The 16,519-nt window shown below is 46.9% G+C and overlaps 1 protein-coding gene across 1 annotated transcript; it reads right to left on the bottom strand.

The window, feature by feature from the left end:
* Positions 1–859: 859 nt before the first annotated feature.
* On the bottom strand, positions 860–16,188 carry TBC1D25 (TBC1 domain family member 25). Its single transcript, XM_081175717.1, has 6 exons — positions 15,940–16,188; positions 10,248–10,357; positions 9,142–9,296; positions 8,102–8,226; positions 7,502–7,690; positions 860–7,262 (listed from the first exon to the last, which is right to left on the bottom strand). The coding sequence occupies exons 1-6, from the start codon at positions 16,027–16,029 to the stop codon at positions 5,898–5,900; spliced, it is 2,034 nt and encodes a 677-aa protein (XP_081031843.1). The 5' UTR covers positions 16,030–16,188; the 3' UTR covers positions 860–5,897.
* Between the last annotated feature and the right edge of the window lie 331 nt (positions 16,189–16,519).

Raw genomic sequence — 16,519 nt, 5'->3', positions numbered from 1 at the left:
CACAATGACCTTTTTGATGTTAAGTGTCCTTGTTCCACTGTTCCAAGTAAAACCCATGTCTTTTGCAGATACATAGCCTGTGTTTCCCAGTGCCTAACGTTTCCTCCTAAAACTGTCTCATCCCCACAGCAATCTCTATTTAGCTACCCTTCCATGCTTACTCTCTTTGCAGTTGGCACTCTAAGCCGGTTTTTTGTTAGTAATGCACGGAGTACTATTGTTTCCCTAAGCAAATTCACCAATAAACTGTAGGTGTTCAGTTAACTATGATTCTATGCAAGTTTAACAACACTGGCCTTTTGTTCTTTATGGTTGCAATCCAGTCCAGTATCAACCACAGTCAAATTATTCTCTGCAACCCACAGAATCTAGCAAAGTATTTGCCATCTACAAAATATAGTTTCGCTGCTGGCAGCTCAACTCTCCAGTTACCAAGCTTGTATGGATATACATCAAATATTGAATCCTTCCTGGATAGGGTTGCCATGTTTGTCACTGCCGAAAGATCTGTAGCTTCAGTGTTGCCTATGGCATTTCTGCTGCCTGAAGCAGGCGGCCGAATGGTGCCCTCCAACACACCACGGCCAATGTTTTAAAGTCTGGTTGCACTATTCAGACACCAATTCCTGCCTTCATCCATCCATCCGACAGAAAGATTCTTTCCACTTCCTCTACCACCTCAGGCAGGTCACTTCACCCTGTTGGAAGGAAAAGCTGGCTCTGGTACTTTTAAACAACTGCACGACAGGAAGAAATCCAACAAGTAACCTAAAGTGCAATTATATAAATTACTTGGAAGAAGTTTATTCCATGTAAACAGATTCAGCTTTTCTTGGTACAGATTCTTATTTTAAAAAAGAATTTCCCCGTTTTGACTTTTAACACAGGTCCACATTTTTTATCTGTGCTGTTTTAGTGTGTATCAACTTATAATATGTTGTCTACCAACTGTTCACTCCTTCGTCTCATCACATCTCTGCCTGTGAGCCTCTAGGGCTGGAAACCTGCTGATTTCTGTCCAACACCATTATTTCTGTCTGGGCAGACCAGGCACACCAAAGCAGCTCTGAATGAAATCAGCAAGCAGCACTGCTTTATTTAGATTTCCATTCCTTTATCACATCAGCTTTAAAACAAGGAGAGACAAAAGTGCCTGAGGCCTCGAAGAAAAGGGGCCATTTGAGTTGAATGATTACACATTAAGAGGGGATCAAAAGTGGAAGGAAGTTGCATACATATATGAGACAGAAATGTTTTAAATAAGACGGACCCGTTCAAGCACATAGCACTATGAATGCCACATTTCATGAGAGGGAGGGAGATTGTGGGATGGGGGGAGAGACTGAACTCCAAAGGCGATGGCCTCGCTTCTTGCCACCCAATCTACTTGCTGTTCCTTTTCAGTTCATTTGTAAATTGGGTTGGCTGGAGGTGACTCCCTGACCCCACTGGACCCCATTTGGAGTCAGCAAAGCTATGAAGAAGAATGAAGCAAACTTGTCCCAGAGGCATAAACATAGGCTGGACTCTGAACGTAGGCTGGACATTGTTAAAGGCTTCAAGATCTACAAAAGAGGGGCTGGGTTAACAAGAAAGCAGCTCGTATGCTTCCATTCTCTCAGCAGGTGAACACAAATTTAAGCTTCCAATTTAAGCTTTGAAAATATACAGGATAAACAAAACATTTTGGTGTTGCTGGGAGAAAATCAAAATGGCACTCTACCTCCTATTTGTTGAAAGGGGAACACAATCCACTGAGATTTTTTCTCATGAAAGCCACACAGAAGTCCAATTCAATACCCCATCTCTTGTAATCCCAAATCTTCTGCCTATGAACATTATTGGACACCCTTATATCTTGAATTTTCACTCAAATAATTTTGAACAAGGCGTTTCTTCGGCTGAAGCTCTTTGAATAACTTTGTTCAGGGCTGGTGGGAAGCCTATATAAATTATCCCACAAAAAATAAAAACCAGGCCAAACATGTGTAGTGGGATTCTGGCACAAACAGTCCTCAAAGCCAGACAGCCCTCCCTCAACACCTTTGCGTTTGTGCACATCCCAGCCCAAAACTAAAATAACCCGCGCCAAAAAGCTTGCAAAATAAATAAGCAGCACACAACTAATATGAAGGCAGAGTAAAAGCACACACTTATAAATATAACACAGAGCAACAAGTTTGGATAAGGTAGAAGTCTTGTTCCAATGGAATCTGACCATCAGCACCAAGTGCAGCAAGAAGGCTCCAAAGGTGGAATAACGGAAAACGGAGTTTACGTCACAGCCTGTGAAACTTCTGCTTGGCTTCCAATGCCAGGAAGAGGCAAGGTACAATGAAAGCAGAAATTAGGGGAGTGAGAGATGGAGCTTAGTAACGTACCATACCCCTGTGATAAGCAAGACTGCCCCCTAGTGGAATCTCAGAAGCAGAGATACAGCCATACATGCTGTATATCATCACTACCCTTTATTAATGAACATCCACCAGGAACTTCTCATATGCAGACTTCATGGACGCTAACAGGAGCTGCACAAATAAAAAGATCCTGGTTATTCTAGTTAGGAAAGCTTCCCAGTGGACTACAACCCATGGGTCAGGTCTTTCTTCCATGGGGCAGCTGCCTCATGGCAAGATTCCTTTGCTAGAGGCACACAGAGGGAACAGGAGGGGTGCGTGGTGGTGGCAGAAGTAGGGGAGGAGGGAGAGAAGAGCGAGGAGGAACAGGGGCTCAGACAAGTGTGGCAAGGGGTCATCTCCCAATTCCCAAAGCAAGTAATATCCAAGCACACCTTAAAGCTACAAGTAATGCTAATTAAGCAACTCTTCTTTCCCCACCAACCCCCTTGTTAATAAACCAATCACATTTCCAATGTCAGTTAAAACCGTTATATTATTCAGGTAGTTGATTCAGTTCCTCCTGGTGCAGTATTAGGGGGGGAGGCAGGCAGGCAGAGGAAGACAATCATCCTAAAACCACCAGACTTTGAGGACTGCAATCCTGAAAGGAAGTTTTCTGAGTATGGCCAAAAGGTTGGGAGCTGATGTGCATCCTGTCCTCAGTGTAAAGGGGAATTATGTATCTTGATTATAATGTAGGGACATCCTGGAAGTTAAATAACCAAGGAGACCTGGTTCAGACACAGTGACTCCAACAGCATCCTGTAGGAAGCAAGCCACCATATTGGGGTATGTGTCTATGAACCAGCTTTTGCAAGCCAAGCTAGACACTCTGCATTCATCCAGAATCAACTTCTTTTAAAAAATAGGGCAATATGGGACCTATGTAATGGATGTAGCTCCAAAACAGGTTATTCTACCTTTCCTTGACCTCTGTTCTCAAAAGGACTTATGCCTTCTGATTAATTGTTCTTCACCTCTACTGCTGTCTGCCATCAGTGTCAATATGGAAGGAGTTGGTGAAAGGGTGTAGAGAGCTGTACAGACCTCCTCCAATGTAGCTTCATTGTTTTAAACTAAGATACAGCTCCTTCTAGTGGACATTTCATTTAAAGAATGAGCTCATGCCTTTTAAAAAATATAGATAGATAGGACTTGCAGTTCTGCATCCCCACCCCCCAAATGAAGTACAGATGCCTCTGTGACACTACGTTATCTGAAGTCCCTTTTAATTAGCCCTGCTTTGATTCTCTCTTATTGACTTTGATGGTTCTCAGGTTGTTAAAATTCACCTAACTCCACCCAATCAAGAAAGGAAGCTGCTTAAGACCTCACTGCTGATGGCAAGCCTCCTTTGTGGCCCCTGCCGATTTCTGCTCTTGGTCTGCAGAGATTTAAAAGCCCATGTTAGTGCAAAGGCTGCTCTGGCTAGAAAAGATGTGATGGCCTGGGACACTTCACCTCATTCCCACCTTCCAGTATATCCTTTTTCTAAGCCAAAAATTTTCTAGTCTGGAGAAGGAATTTAATGTAGTGTTATGGCAATCATTCAGTTTGTCGGACAGAATGACCCTTCTCTTCTACCCTCCTGCATGCTGTTCTGGGGATTCTCCTGACCCCTCAGAGCAAATTTAAGGGGGTGTGGAGGAGGGAATGGGAAGCCCTGTTGTGCAGGCAGATGTCCTTACGCAGGTTTCCACAGAACTAGTTAGTTGAAACCCACCCTGGGGATTTAAGCCACAGCTAGCTGTGAATTAAGGCAAGCAAATGAACACATGGAGGAATGGGGGGGCAGAACAGGGCACACTGTGGCACCCCCAACATTAAGAGAGAGGGGGGAGTCTCAAAATAATTTGCCACTGAATCTAGGAATTGCACATCTAAAATGGAAACTGAACCCTAACACTGGAGTTAAAATGTTTCCAATGGCCTTTAGGGACATGGTTGAGCCCATTTTGCTCATCTGAAGCAGAGTGAGCCCACAACCATGTACCTTTTGGCCAGAAAAGTGGTGCTACTGACTGAACAGTACACAACACAGTCTACTTTTTGTACCATCTACGGCATCTCCCACCCAGTCTGTTCCAAGGGAGAAAGGTAGAAGCACAGCCTATTCAGGTATCAACTCTCAATAATCAAACAGTTTTAAGACAGGGTCACAAGTGATTTGGTTTCCAGTTTAACCTAGAAACAGCAAGAATGGAGATTCAAGAATCAAAACACTTTTTCTCTATCAAGAGGCAAACACTACTACCATTTGCTACTATTTGACTTCAGATTAATGCATTAAGATTAGAAGCAGCTTGAGTTCTCTCTAATGATACAGAATCTGTTGCTACATGTTCCAGCGCAATCCTGCCCTGCAAGCTAAAGATGCATAGAGAAACAATTGTTAAGAATTTGGCAACCTGCGTTTAAATAAGAAAGCCAGTTAGAGAGAGTGGAAACAAAACCCACCTGACCAGGCAATGGCTGTTTTTACAGCAAGCAAATCTTGGATGATACATCAGCTGAGGAGAACGCTAGTTAAGAGAAAGTGTGCGAGCCAGACACAAGGTATTACTTACCCAAAAGCAAGATCTATAATTGCACTGTGGCATCAAGACTCCATTCAACTCTCCCAATCCACTCTTTTACTAGACTCTTGACTCCCTGTGAGTATTTAATTCACAAAAGACCACTGAGATGGCCCAATTTAAAAAAGGACAACCTGTTCGGATTAAAAATCGGCCAGTAAGGGCAATGGGGTGTTACAAGTCCACTTTTAAACACACCAAGCATATTTTTTCAAGGCTGCGAGTTCAGTTCTTAAAAAGCGCTTTCAAGCTAAAACAAAAAGGCAATACTAGAGGAATGACCAAAATTATAGAGAAAATAAAGTGCTTTTAAAAAACCCAAATGGGCAAAAACATTTGAATAACTCAGCATAAAAGGCAAATTTTTGCAGAGAGGCATATGTGCAGGGAAATTAAGGTCACATCAAGATTCAGCATTTAAAAATGCCTTTGGCAAACCTGCCCAGAACGGAAGAGACCAGGTTACAGAAGGGTCAGAAATCAATCTTGATTGCTTAGTGACCAACATTCTAAGGAGGACATTAGTAAGTGGGTAGATAAGAGAGGGAAATGCATGTCAAGTATTGACTAGGAGGAGGGAAAGGGGCCAACAGAGTGTAAAACCTGGCTGCTCCAGGGTAGATCTTCCTAGGAAGATAATTAGCACTTTGAAGGGTAGGAGGCACAGGAGATAGATGGAACATCTCTGCCAAGATATTTGCACAAAGAGATAGATAAAAACAGAGTACATTTGACACAGAAGGTGTATTGAGTGGGACAATCCAACTTAGCCGCTCCAGGCCACCTCCCATGAAGATTACTGTAGAGCTGAGACCAAGCCGGATTACTCATTGTTCACCCTTCCACATCAGTGCTTGCACCATAATGGCAGCAGGGAACCAGTCCCCACATGTCAAGAGAAGAAAAGGGGTGGGGTGTGGGGTCACAACGCGGCAGGAGATTCAGCCGCTGCCTCATCACCCTCTTCAGAGTCCCAGACTTCTGACTGCAGGTAGTTGGCAAAGAGGGCCTTGGCACGATGAAGGATCTTGTTCAGGTTGTGACGACGGACCAAGCGGTCAAAATGCATGGCCAGCTCATTGTAGTCCATGTTGTTCTTGATGATATGGTCTCGGTGCTCCAGGAGGATGGCGAGGCACAGGAAGAGCACAAAGGGGTTGCCTCTGCCAAACTCCTGCGGGGGTGGCAGGCTGACTGCAGCAACAGGAGAAGGAGCAGCAGTTCCGCGGGAGGGAGAGGAAGGGGTGTGAACCACGGAGTCCCCCTTCTCCTCATCCGACTGGCTTTCCTCATTGCCGTTGGTTGAGGAGGAGGCTGAGTCTCGAGAGGGTGGAGTCAAGGCCCGAAGGGATGGAGCAGAAAAGGACTTGGCCACGTTAGTTGTCTGGATCAATGGATCCTGCTCATTGCTACAGTCCTCGTCCTCTTCTACTGAGCGCTGAAATCTGGGCGATGGGTCATCCTCTGAGCTGTCCTCATTATGAGTGCTGTAATACTTGAACTCCCCAAAGCTAGACTGTTTCACTAGGGTCTTCTCATCAGAAACTGCCCCTTGGCAGGGTTGGTCCCCAGCTGCTTCAAAACTGCAAGCTGGACGCAACATGTGTCTCCTTCGAACAGGCTGGCTGCTGTCTCCGGGCCTGGCCGGCGGGCCCACCAACTCCACTTCCTTCTCAGGAGGGTCAGGAGGAAAGGAGCTCCAGGTGACCTCCAGCATGCGCAAGGCATCCTCAAAGGCAAACTCACGCTTGAGTTCCAGCAGCAGCCAGCGATAGCAGAAGAAGAGGTCATCGGCGCCCCGGGAGAGGAGGTAGGAGTAGAACTCTGGGTCTGAATGGCGGAGGAGAAGCTTGAGGTGGGAGAACTTCACCGACATGACTTCACCATCCACCTGGAAATTGCCCTCCAGGCGCTTCATGATGCCACAGAAGCAGATGAAGGCATGAGCTTCGTTGTCCATGACAGCCAGAATGGGGGAGGCGATGTCACTCATGCCCTGGCAATAGGAGATTTGTGGGTGGGTGACGGCATAGGTGGTCAAGAGGTCGTGCAGGGCTGTCAGGTGGGGGTTGTCATCTGAGCCCGCGTAGTAGGGATGGGTGCGATCTGTTCGCAGAACGTCCTTCAGCACGTTGCTGCGAATGAAGTCCAGGTCCTCAGGGCTGGCGCGAGCTTCCCACTCCCCCTTCAGCTGCTCGTACTCCCGAGTCTTCCGCTTCATGTAATCCATGCGCTCCTGACCCGTCAAACCATCAGGATAGACATTTAGCAAGTATCGCCAAACCACCTGTGGGAAACAGGGAGGATGACTCAACACCGGAACAGCTTTTCCCATCAATGGCAACAAGCTGAAGGATCAGTTACAGGAAGACACCCGCCCTCAAAGCAGCGGACACGCACCCATGCCAAGGTCAAGACTAATGGCCTCAGAGTGGGAGCAAAGGGAAAGAAGCCTTGCTCTGGCCCCCTTAACCACATGCCTGTCTCTCGAGGCAGAAAACTGACCTCCAGAATCCCCATCCCCACCTTGCGTAGAGAGGGCTCAACTCCACCGTGGAAAATTCGGAGACGCAGCTCTGCAGGTCTTGTCAACTGTCCTTCATGGTTCAGGTACGTGTGGAACTCGGAGTCGCTCAGCGGGGGCTTGAAAGGTTTGACGTCCTCGCCATAGGACCAGCTCAGTGCTTGTTGGACCTTAGACAGCGTCCTGCCCACCTGCCAGTTGACAAAAGTAAGGCTGAGGTCAGAAGGTAACCTGTACACAACCATGCTCAAAAGAAAGAACTCGTAAGTTCTACAACATGAGCTCAGTAACTTAAAACACAAAGGTAAGAGAACGGGCAACCTGCCTCAGACATTATATATATGTATGTAGTTACATCTTGGCTTTAGGGTCACCTCTGTAGCTTAGGAGAGGGAGTTAATCTTCTGAGCCAAAAAAGCTGGTATGGAGACAAACTGGATCTTTTGTGGTTCCAGCTAGGCTGGAAGATAATGGAAGTTAGAACTGCTTTCTCTCCTCTGCCTCTTTCCATCCAAGGAGTTAAGAAGTACCTCCTGGATATTTGTTTGTGGAACATCACATCGTGAAGTCTAAGTCAAAAGAATCATCCTCTTATGGCTTACCTGGGAGATGATGGACTGAGTGAAGGGCAGGGCGGCTGCTGCCAGAGACCGCTTCTCCACCAGCAGCAGGTCGGTACTGATCACATCCTTGGGGCTGATGATGTCCCAGTCTTCTAGCAGGGGGCCTAAGAGAATATGGCAATGACATGAGCCAACTCCCCAAGCCCAGTATCTTCCATTCCCTCACTACCACCCAGCATAATTTCACAGGATCAAATCTCACTGCATGTTGAGAAGTGCTACAGAAAGGACACAAACAAAATAATCATGCTGTGCATACCTCACTTTAAAAAGAAAAAAGAGCATAAAGCAGAGTTCCATGATCTGTATAAATGATGAAAACAAAGTATTAACATTTACACATTCTTGCTTATTTTACATAATTCTGCTTCTGCCGTGAAGGGTCAATTCTTCTGCTGGATAATAATAAAGCATAACCACATGCTTGAAAACAATAATATGTATCAAAAAGCCCTAGAAATTTGCTTTGAAAAGAAGGATGGGTTACAGGGGACTGGATTCTACAGTCAGTTCCAAATTCTGCACTCGCGTGTTGCAAACACAGAATCCACAAAGTCTGAAAAAAGGTTTGGGCTGCTTTGCATGCCACCCATAAACGGGAGTGATCAAACTGCACTCTATAAAAAGGCAACAGGGAGTTCTAAAGTAAACTGAGCAATATACAGTAGCCAGAGTTGGAAAGGTATGGGGGGGCATAGTCAATCCCCCCTCTTCAGCCCTAAGATTTTTTCCCCTTAGAGTCTCCAGTAAATTTGATGCTTCATTTTGTACCTAGATCAACATCAAGTGATTCAAATCATTCCTTTCTTTACAGCAGCAATCAGGTAACAGTTCTACAAGAGTAAACAACACTAGCAGAGAAGACAAAAGAACTGAATTCCTTGGACATGTCCATAGCATAAGGAGCCAAGTGAGGACTTGAGATGGGACCAAGGGGTGCAAGGACTGGAACCAGGACTCCCAGCTCTCTTGTTCAGTGTGTGTGTGTGTGTGTGTGTGTGTGTGTGTGTGTTACTTACTATCCTCTGAGGGCTTGATGTCTATCTTGAGCTGCAAGTAAGGCTTGGAGGCTCCAGCAAAGGCCATGCCCAGATCCCAATCTGACATCAATGGCAAATATGATTCTTGGCCTTGCTTATCTCGGCCCAGATAGCTGATGGCAAAATTCTTCTTCCTAAGGTGAATAAAGACAGACATGTTCATATTCTTTCCCTGCATTTAAAACAGGACACCTCTTTTGTTTAATGGAACCTACATGGCTGTTCTTATGATGTTGTTTAAAAAACAACAATACGCAGTCACAGTTGCTGAATATGTTTAATTCACTGCTGGTAGACATGGTACATACATGCAGTGGAGCAAATATATGTGCCTTCATCATTCACAACTGTACAAGAAGCATGCATGCTGCGTCCCACACCAAAACAAGATCTATTACATGTAAAGTGGCTCTCAGGACAAAGTTTCCTACTGTCTGTGTAGAAGACAGGCTGTCCATACATGTGATGAAATCAGGTCTGGCTTACTCAGGACATAACAGCTAAATCCCATCCAGACTTAGCACCTTGTTGTGCTAACATCTGGGGGTTTTCTGCAAGGGAACCTATCTCACTCTCTGCATGAGGTAATTGTTTAGTTCTCACAGGCAAAGAGGATGGTAGCAAAATGATTTGTTGGATATTACCATGTGCTTTTTTAATTATGATTTTACTGTAAATTTCAGTCACTACTGAAAACAGAAACTGTTAATAATAATGAAGGTAAAGATTGTTCATGTTTATTTGAAATGACAGAAGACTGGTGATCCAAAGTTTAACCACTCTCCCTCTCCTTACTTATGAGGAGATCCCTTGGTATGAGAGGCTCTCCTTTGAACATGGGATCAAATCCGTAGCTTTCAGAAGATTTGATGTCAGAACCGGGAAAGGAATGCAAGACTTCCTGTTCTCAGGTCACTTTTACTCATGTCCCTTCAAACCTCATTCCCCTCCTAGATACGAAAACAGAAGCTCCATCTCTCAGCTCCACCTTCACTGACCCCATTTTCATTTAGTGGGAAAGTAGCTAGGGAGCTAAAAGTCGGGACTACCCAGTTCCATATTTTCTATCCTCTTCCCAGACTCACCCATTTAGGTCAAATGCCCTGATGAGGATGTGCTGCAATACATCCAGTGAGGTGATCTGTGGATCCACGGCGAAGGTACGGAACTCAGGTTGCAAGAAGCCTTCACATTTCTGAAAGGATTACAAAAAGTAAGCAGGAGCAAAGAACCAACCCTATAACTTGGAGGAAGCAGAGATCCAGTGAATGAGAGGTTGGGGAAAACAAGTTCAGAATGCCACCCAACTATAATCTCTTAATTTCCCTATTGACAAAAATAAAAAGTTTGTCTCCAAATCTCCACACCACCAGCAACACACTCTGCTTTTCTACCACAATGATACTAAGTTCTAAGGGGTCGTTCTACCCACAGTGAAAACAGCCCTTTAAATGCTATCTATATATACCAAACACATAAGCCTGATACTTTACAGACCAAAGAACAGATCCTTCCCCTAGGATAACCCTAACGAGAGAGGAACAACGAATGGTTCTATTGTTAGTGTATTAATACACAAAGGGGATAGCTCACTGACCATGAACTGATGCAATTCCATTTACATCAATGGAGTTACACCAAGCTAAGCGCTTGGCGATCTCTCTCACAAAAGTAGGCCTTCTGAAGTATATCGGTCGGTGCAACTTGCTTCTTATCAACCTAGACTTTATCAAGGGGCAAATTCAGCTCTTTTACATCAGATTTACTACTTGAAAGATTACTAGTGGGAAAGGTAGATCTCATACGCAGGTGTGTTTCTCAATATTTTGTAACCAGGGATACTGGGGGCCAAACATGTGAGCTGAAACTTACAAAATATTTGAGCTATCACTCAGCTATTGCAGTATCTACATAGCTACAAGGTTGGCAATAATCCTTCAACATCACACAAAAGAAAAAGGGTCCAAAATGGCTTTTGGCTACTTCCATATACAATGTCATCTCTTCACACTAACAGAAACAATGGAGTGAGCAGATCTTAACACAGTCTGGAGTATGGTCCAGATTATATCATTTACAGAAGGTTTACAGCCACAGAGACATAGTCCTACCTATGTCTGATGGGTGGTGTACAAATAATAAATTTATTATTATTATTATTAGCAAAGCAGTGGCTTCCAATTAAAAAACTAACTGCACAACCCTAAGTATATTACTTTGATAATCCCGTTGAATCAATCAACATACTTCCAAGGTGAGTAAACAAGCTTTACCAGGAAACAAGCCAGTGAACTCAGTTGAACCTATCCCCAAGCATGCTTACAGCAGTCTGCCAAAATAACACTTTTGACTAGTATAAAAACAAATAATAATAATAATAATAATAATAATAATAATAATAATAATAATAATAATTTATTACAGTGGTGCCTCGCAAGACGAAATTAATTCGTTCCGCAAGTCTCTTCGTCTTGCGGTTTTTTCGTCTTGCGATGCACGGTTTCCCATAGGAATGCATTGAAAATCAATTAATGCGTTCCTAGGGAAACCGCCTTCAGACCAGGTCCGGGGACAGTCTGTCCCCGGACCTCTTCTGAAGGCTGGGGGGGGGGGGAACAAGGGCTTTTCTTCCCACCCACAGCATTTTAAAAAACCCTGGGACAGCGGAGGACTTCTCCGCTGTCCAGGCGATCTTAAAATGCTGGCAGGCGGCATTTTAAAATCGCCCCGGGACAGCGGAGGACTTCTCCGCTGTCCGGGGCGATTTAAAAGCCCCTGGGAAGGCAGGCAGGGGGGACAAAGACTTTCGCCCCCCGCCCGCCTTCAGAAGGTGTTCCCGCCCCCCCGCCCCGCTTCGCAGCAGCGCTACGAAGCTCGGCGGCTGGGGCAGGTGTTCCCGCCCCCCCACCCCGCTTCGGAGCACCGTTCTGAAGCGGGGCGGTGGGGAGAAGCGATCTCCCCGCAGCCGCTTGCTTCAAAAGAGGTCAGGGACCTCTTTTGAAGCAAGCGGCTGCGGAGAGGAGCGATCTCCCCGCAGCCGCTTGCTTCAAAAGAGGTCCCGGACCTCTTTTGAAGCAAGCGGCTGCGGAGAGAAGCGATCTCCCCGCCGCCCCTTGCTTCAAAAGAGAAGACCCGCTGTCCCCGGGGCAAGCTTCGCTTTGCGAAGCAAGCTCATAGGAAAATTCGTCTTGCGAGGCAACTCGAAAACGAAAAAACCTTTCGTTTTGCGAGTTTTTCGTCTCGCGAGGCGTTCGTCTTGCGGGGTACCACTGTATTTATACCCCGCCCATCTGGCTGGGTTTCCCCAGCCACTCTGGGCGGCTTCCAAAAGAATATTAAAATACTATGATACATCAAACATTAAAAGCTTCCCTAAACAGGGCTGCCTTCAGATGCCTTCTAAAAGTCTGGTAGTTGTTGTTCTCTTTGACATCTAGTGGGAGGGCGTTCCACAGGGAGGGCGCCACTACCGAGAAGGCCCTCTGCCTGGTTCCCTGTAACTTGGCTTCTCGCAGTGAGGGAACCGCCAGAAGGCCCTCGGTGCTGGACCTCAGTGTCCGGGTAGAACGATGGAGGTGGAGACGCTCCTTCAGGTATACTGGACCGAGTCCGTTTAGGGCTTTAAAGGTCAGCACCAACACTTTGAATTGTGCTCGGAAACGTACTGGGAGCCAATGTAGGTCTTTCAAGACCGGTGTTATATGGTCTCGGCGGCCGTTCCCAGTCACCAGTCTGGCTGCTGCATTCTGGATTAGTTGTAGTTTCCGGGTCACCTTCAAAGGTAGCCCCACGTAGAGCGCATTGCAGTAGTCCAAGCGGGAGATAACCAGAGCATGCACCACTCTGGCGAGGCAGTCCGCGGGCAGATAGGGTCTCAGCCTACGTACCAGATGGAGCTGGTACACAGCTGCCCTGGACACGGATTTAACCTGTGCCTCCATGGACAGCTGTGAGTCCAAAATGACTCCCAGGCTGCGCACCTGGTCCTTCAGGGGCACGGTTACCCCATTCAGGACCAGGGAATCCCCCACACCTGCCCGCCTCCTGTCCCCCAGAAACAGTACTTCTGTCTTGTCAGGATTCAATCTCAATCTGTTTGCCGCCATCCATCCTCCAACCGCCTCCAGACACTCACCCAGGACTGTCACCGCCTTCACTGGTTCTGATTTGAAAGAAAGGTAGAGCTGGGTATCATCTGCATACTGATGAACACCCAGCCCAAACCCCCTGATGATCTCTCCCAGCGGCTGCATGTAGATGTTGAAAAGCATGGGGGAGAGGACAGAACCCTGAGGCACCCCACAAGTGAGAGCCCAGGGGTCTGAACACTCATCCCCCACCACCACTTTCTGAACACGACCCAGGAGGAAGGAGCGGAACCACTGTATGACAGTGCCCCCAGCTCCCAGCCCCTCAAGACGGTCCAGAAGGATGATACTTCAGTTCTCAAATGAAATCTGTTCCAAAAGCCCATTCGTCTTAAGAGAGGCGCGGCTCCCCATTGGTTGCAAGAGTTTCTTGCACTCAGAAGCCGCGTCACACGTTCGGGTTCTGAAAAACGTTCAAAAACGGAAACATTTATTTCCGGGTTTTTGACGTTTGAGAACCAAAACATATGATGACGGAGGTGTTCGGGAACCGAGGTTCCACTGCACTAATTACATTACTAACAGAAAAATTTGAGAGGAGAAATATTTGCCCAAAATGTAATCTAAATATCTATATACTGTCAAAGTAACAGGTGCTAGACACCTGACAAGAGAAGCAGGTGCAGCTACTGCAAACCAGACAATCTGAGTACAAAACATGTGTTTTATAGATCAGTGTGTTATAGATTATCTGTATCTGAAGAAGAGTGCATCACATGAAAGCTCATACCTAAAACTACTCAGTTGGTCTCTAAGGTGCTACATTATAATTTTAAAACCCTTTTGGAAGGATTCTTTTAAAGACTTTCTTAGATCATATAACTTTTTTGAAGACATGATTCTTTTAAGGGAGTTTTTAGGTTTTTAAGAAGAGTCTTAACTATCTTCTAAAAGAACTGTTTTAATTTATTTCAACTACGGCAGACCATCACGGCTGCCTACTTGAATATAGATTAGTACAACCATTAGGGACAAAGTCATAGAATTGTAGAGTCGGGAGAAACCCAAGAGTTATCAAGTTGTCCTTATTTTGGAAAGCGTGTAACTCAAGGCATTCTTCTTGTGAAGAAGAAATCATCTCCAAACCTGTAAGCGGTTGTGTATAGTGAATCAACAATTGTGAACTCATTCTCTTTCTTCTTCTACGAAATGAAATACAGTTCCTTTACAACATTATTTTACACTCATAGATTGTCTGCAGCTATTAAATTTAGTAAAGTTTCTTAGAGTAATAAAGCACTAAGAAGTGTGAATTCCCATTGCCCGCTGAGAGCAAGTTAATCTCTCTCTCCACATCTAAGTTCCTAAACTGTCACTAATAACTGTGTAAAAGAGTCAACACACTACTTGTTATTTGTATCCACCAAGGAGGCCACTCACAATTTGACAGCAATGAGCAGTACATCAAATTGAAAGAAAGCGGCTCTAACCCTTTGAGAATTAGAAGTATGGCTACTATAAACAACTGTTTGGTGTGATGTCTGCATTGAAACAACGACTTGTGCAAGGCAGTAAGTTCAAAGGCTGAGCAGGAATTTGCCCCTGCTCTGCTCTAGCCCAGGAGTGGGAAACGTGTGGCCCTTTAGCAATGCCATGGTCCAGTATGGACAGTGGCCATGGGTGATGGGGGTTGTAGTTAAGCAGCACACCTGAAAGACCGCTTTCTTCCCTTAGAGATCCTCCTAGGCATTAAGATCGGCAGAGGGAAGTCTTTGGGTAGTTCCACTGCATAGTTGTCAACCTTTCCTTTTTTTGGAGGAAATTCCCTTATTCCAGCGCTGTTTCCCACTGCTACCCCGGATTGTTAGATATCCTGTAGACTGTCCCCGGGACAGGTGAGGCTGCTGATCCCTTATTTTCGAGGCTCCCCGGGACAGGTGAGGCTGCTGATCCCTTACAGTGGTACCTCGGGTTACATACGCTTCAGGTTACAGACTCCTCTAACTCATAAATAGTACCTTGGGTTAAGAACTTTGCTTAGGATGAGAACAGAAATTGTGTTCCGGCGGCGCGGCGGCAGCAGGAAGCCCCATTAGCTAAAGTGGTGCTTCAGGTTAAGAACAGTTTCAGGTTAAGAACGGACCTCCGGAATGAATTAAGTACCTAACCTGAGGTACCACTGTATTTTCAAATCTGAAAGTTGACAGCTATGTTCCACTGCCCTCAGAGGTTCAGCAGGTAGGTGGCCCAGGAGTTTTTTCTCTGCGGCAGCCCCGAAGTGGTGCAATTCCCTCCCCGCAGAGGTGCACCTGGCACCTTTATTTTGGAGCTTTCGTGAAGTGCTGAAGGCACACACATATGTTTAGGAACCTCATTGTGCTCTGTCTTACACTCTGCTTTTGCCATTCCATCTTTAAATCTCCGCAGCCCACCCTAGGACCAGGTGGCCGAAAGGGCAAGCGAGGAACCTAATTGTAAACCAAAACCCAGCCGTCGGAGGGCCGTAGGTTTCCCACGCTGCTCTAACCGCTACGTGGCACTGCCTGCCGTATCCCTCCTGAAACAAAGGGCGGCTCCTCTCGGGTCTCCGTCCCACAACCCGCCTCAATACGAAACCGGGTTCCCTCCGCCGCCCCCTGTGACGTCAGCCGCCCTTCCCCCCGCCCCCGAGTCCCCTCAGGCAGCTCACCTTGACCCGCACGCGAACCACCTCGTGCTCCTCCTCCTCTGGCGCCCCCGCCGCCCCGCCCCCTCCCGGCGCCCCCGCCGCCGCCGCCATCCCGGCGGCCCCTCCACCTTCTGGCGTGTGAGGGCGGGGGGAGGAGGCGCCTCGCGCCGGGGCCGTTGCAGCCCCCTCCCCCTCCACGTCACGCGCCCGGCGGGGGGGAGGAGGGGGAAGAGGGCCCCGCGCCGTCAGCCGCCTCGCTCCGCCGGGACTCCCGCGTCAGGCAGGCGGGAGGCAGGCGGACGGAGAGGCGCCGCTTCCATCACGTGACCTTTTCCCCCCCCGCGCCGGCTACTTCCGCCCCGTGCGGCGCTGACGTCACCGCCCCGGCCGTAAAGGCGCAGAGCGCGAAGCTGGCTCAGGTGTTTTATTTAAGCGCGTGTCCGCGAGGAAGGAGGAGGCGGCGGCTGAACTGCTTCGCCTCTGCGGGTTTTTTGGCGCGAGTTTCCCGCTCTTTCTGTGCTTTAATCGCCTGAGGAACTGAAATGCGCAAGGTGGCGAGGGAAGGGTTAAGAGGAAGCGGCTCCCACGAAGAAAACAAAAG

The sequence above is a fragment of the Podarcis bocagei genome, assembly GCF_964188305.1.
Source record: "Podarcis bocagei genome assembly, chromosome: 17".
NCBI lineage: Eukaryota > Metazoa > Chordata > Lepidosauria > Squamata > Lacertidae > Podarcis > Podarcis bocagei.
Note: the sequence above shows the minus strand (reverse complement) of the source record. Positions and strands in the feature narration are given on the sequence as shown.

What these genes read in the sequence shown, in the direction of transcription:
- TBC1D25 (XM_081175717.1), bottom strand. Translation starts at nt 16,029, where the DNA reads ATGGCGGCGGCGGCGGGGGCGCCGGGAGGGGGCGGGGCGGCGGGGGCG. An exon ending in AGGGCATTTGACCTAAATGG is followed by an intron (nt 9,297 to 10,247) that starts GTGAGTCTGGGA and finishes TATTCACCTTAG; the next exon opens with GAAGAAGAATTTTGCCATCA. An exon ending in CTCAGTCCATCATCTCCCAG is followed by an intron (nt 7,691 to 8,101) that starts GTAAGCCATAAG and finishes GTCAACTGGCAG; the next exon opens with GTGGGCAGGACGCTGTCTAA.